Source organism: Cyprinodon variegatus, unplaced genomic scaffold (genome assembly GCF_000732505.1).
Source record: "Cyprinodon variegatus isolate N-32 unplaced genomic scaffold, C_variegatus-1.0 Scaffold117, whole genome shotgun sequence".
In the NCBI taxonomy this organism is placed as follows: domain Eukaryota; kingdom Metazoa; phylum Chordata; class Actinopteri; order Cyprinodontiformes; family Cyprinodontidae; genus Cyprinodon; species Cyprinodon variegatus.
The window spans coordinates 1,444,527-1,445,725 of NW_015150570.1; the positions used below are offsets into that span (position 1 = coordinate 1,444,527).

The following is a 1,199-nucleotide window of genomic DNA, read 5'->3' on the forward strand; positions in this document are numbered from 1 at the left end:
TGGACAGACCCCATGAGCAGACTATTGAAGAGTTTCTGCATTGCTGCCATTCCTGCTGGGGGTAGCTGATTGCAGCACAGAAAGGTAAGACAGTGGCTCTCTGTTCTTTCTCCAGACAAGCCTGCTACATTTACAGTAAGTTTTGTCAGATACATGTTGTCAACAGTAAATCTGGTGTTTGATCTAAAGTCATGACTGAATTTGTGTTCACATAACATGCCTGAGTTGGGAAGACTAAAATGGTTCTGCATGTTTACTTCATCTGTTTTCAGGCTTTTCTTTGGTTGCCGGCTTGCTGTCTCTGTCAGATTAGCCTCTCTTTAAATGACGGGAATATTTGGACTGTTATTTCACACCACCGCACAAACCTTTTTAATTCAAGTGATGAAATGATGTGAGCTTCGCTATCCTGTATGTCATTATTCACCCTGCTGTCTTCAGATGGCAGGAGGGATCTTCTCCAATGTGGGCAACCTGTTTGAGGAGGACTGCTCTAACCTCCACCCCCTTGTGTGTCACCTGTGCCATGAGCAGTACAAGTCTCCATGTTTACTAGACTGCTACCATATCTTCTGCGCCCGTTGTCTGCGAGGTCGGACCAATGACTGCTGCCTCAGCTGCCCCCTCTGTGGGTAAGAGATGAAACTTTGCAGTTGGCCAAGCTCAGTTTAAATGACTAAGCCTGCATTGGACACCTGAGCCATGACACGACATGTGGTGCTAAGCCACAAATCCTTAAACAGTGACATTGAGTCAAAAGTCAAGATATGTCAAGTACTCCAACCTCAGACCCTAACAGAATGCCCTGGATAAATAATCCAGTTCATATGGATTTGAACATTTGTCCAGTTTTACCTCCAAGTGTTAAGAGACTCCAACCCAGTCCCAGTGTTGTTATTTAGAGACAATCGTGACCTGAATCATAGACAGGGTTTGGCAGGTCTGGGTGGTGAAAACAGCTGCAGAGTCACACCACTCTCTAGTTTAGCCTTTGGCTCAAATACTGAAAGGGGCTCAAAGTTCCATTAAGCCCAGTCACATAGCAAACAAAGCATACTGGTATTTGGCAGCAGTACCATCAGCTTTAGACAAGCTAAAGCTGCCATATGATACTATAGCAACCTGTTTCATTCCTTGCATAGAGAAAACTATGGTGCACAATCACATTTAGGGCAGTCCTATTAGTTTTCCTAGATAAA

At 44.4% G+C, this 1,199-nt stretch overlaps 1 protein-coding gene across 1 annotated transcript in view; it reads left to right on the top strand.

Annotated features, from left to right (window-relative positions):
* Positions 1–1,199, top strand: part of LOC107085142 (RING finger protein 207-like) — a 16,453-nt gene continuing 15,254 nt past the window's right edge. Inside the window, exons 1-2 of the mRNA XM_015375322.1 lie at positions 1–84; positions 442–632. Of these exons, the coding sequence (XP_015230808.1) occupies positions 442–632 (191 nt within the window). The 5' untranslated portion in view covers positions 1–84. The remainder of the gene's footprint in view (positions 85–441; positions 633–1,199) is intronic.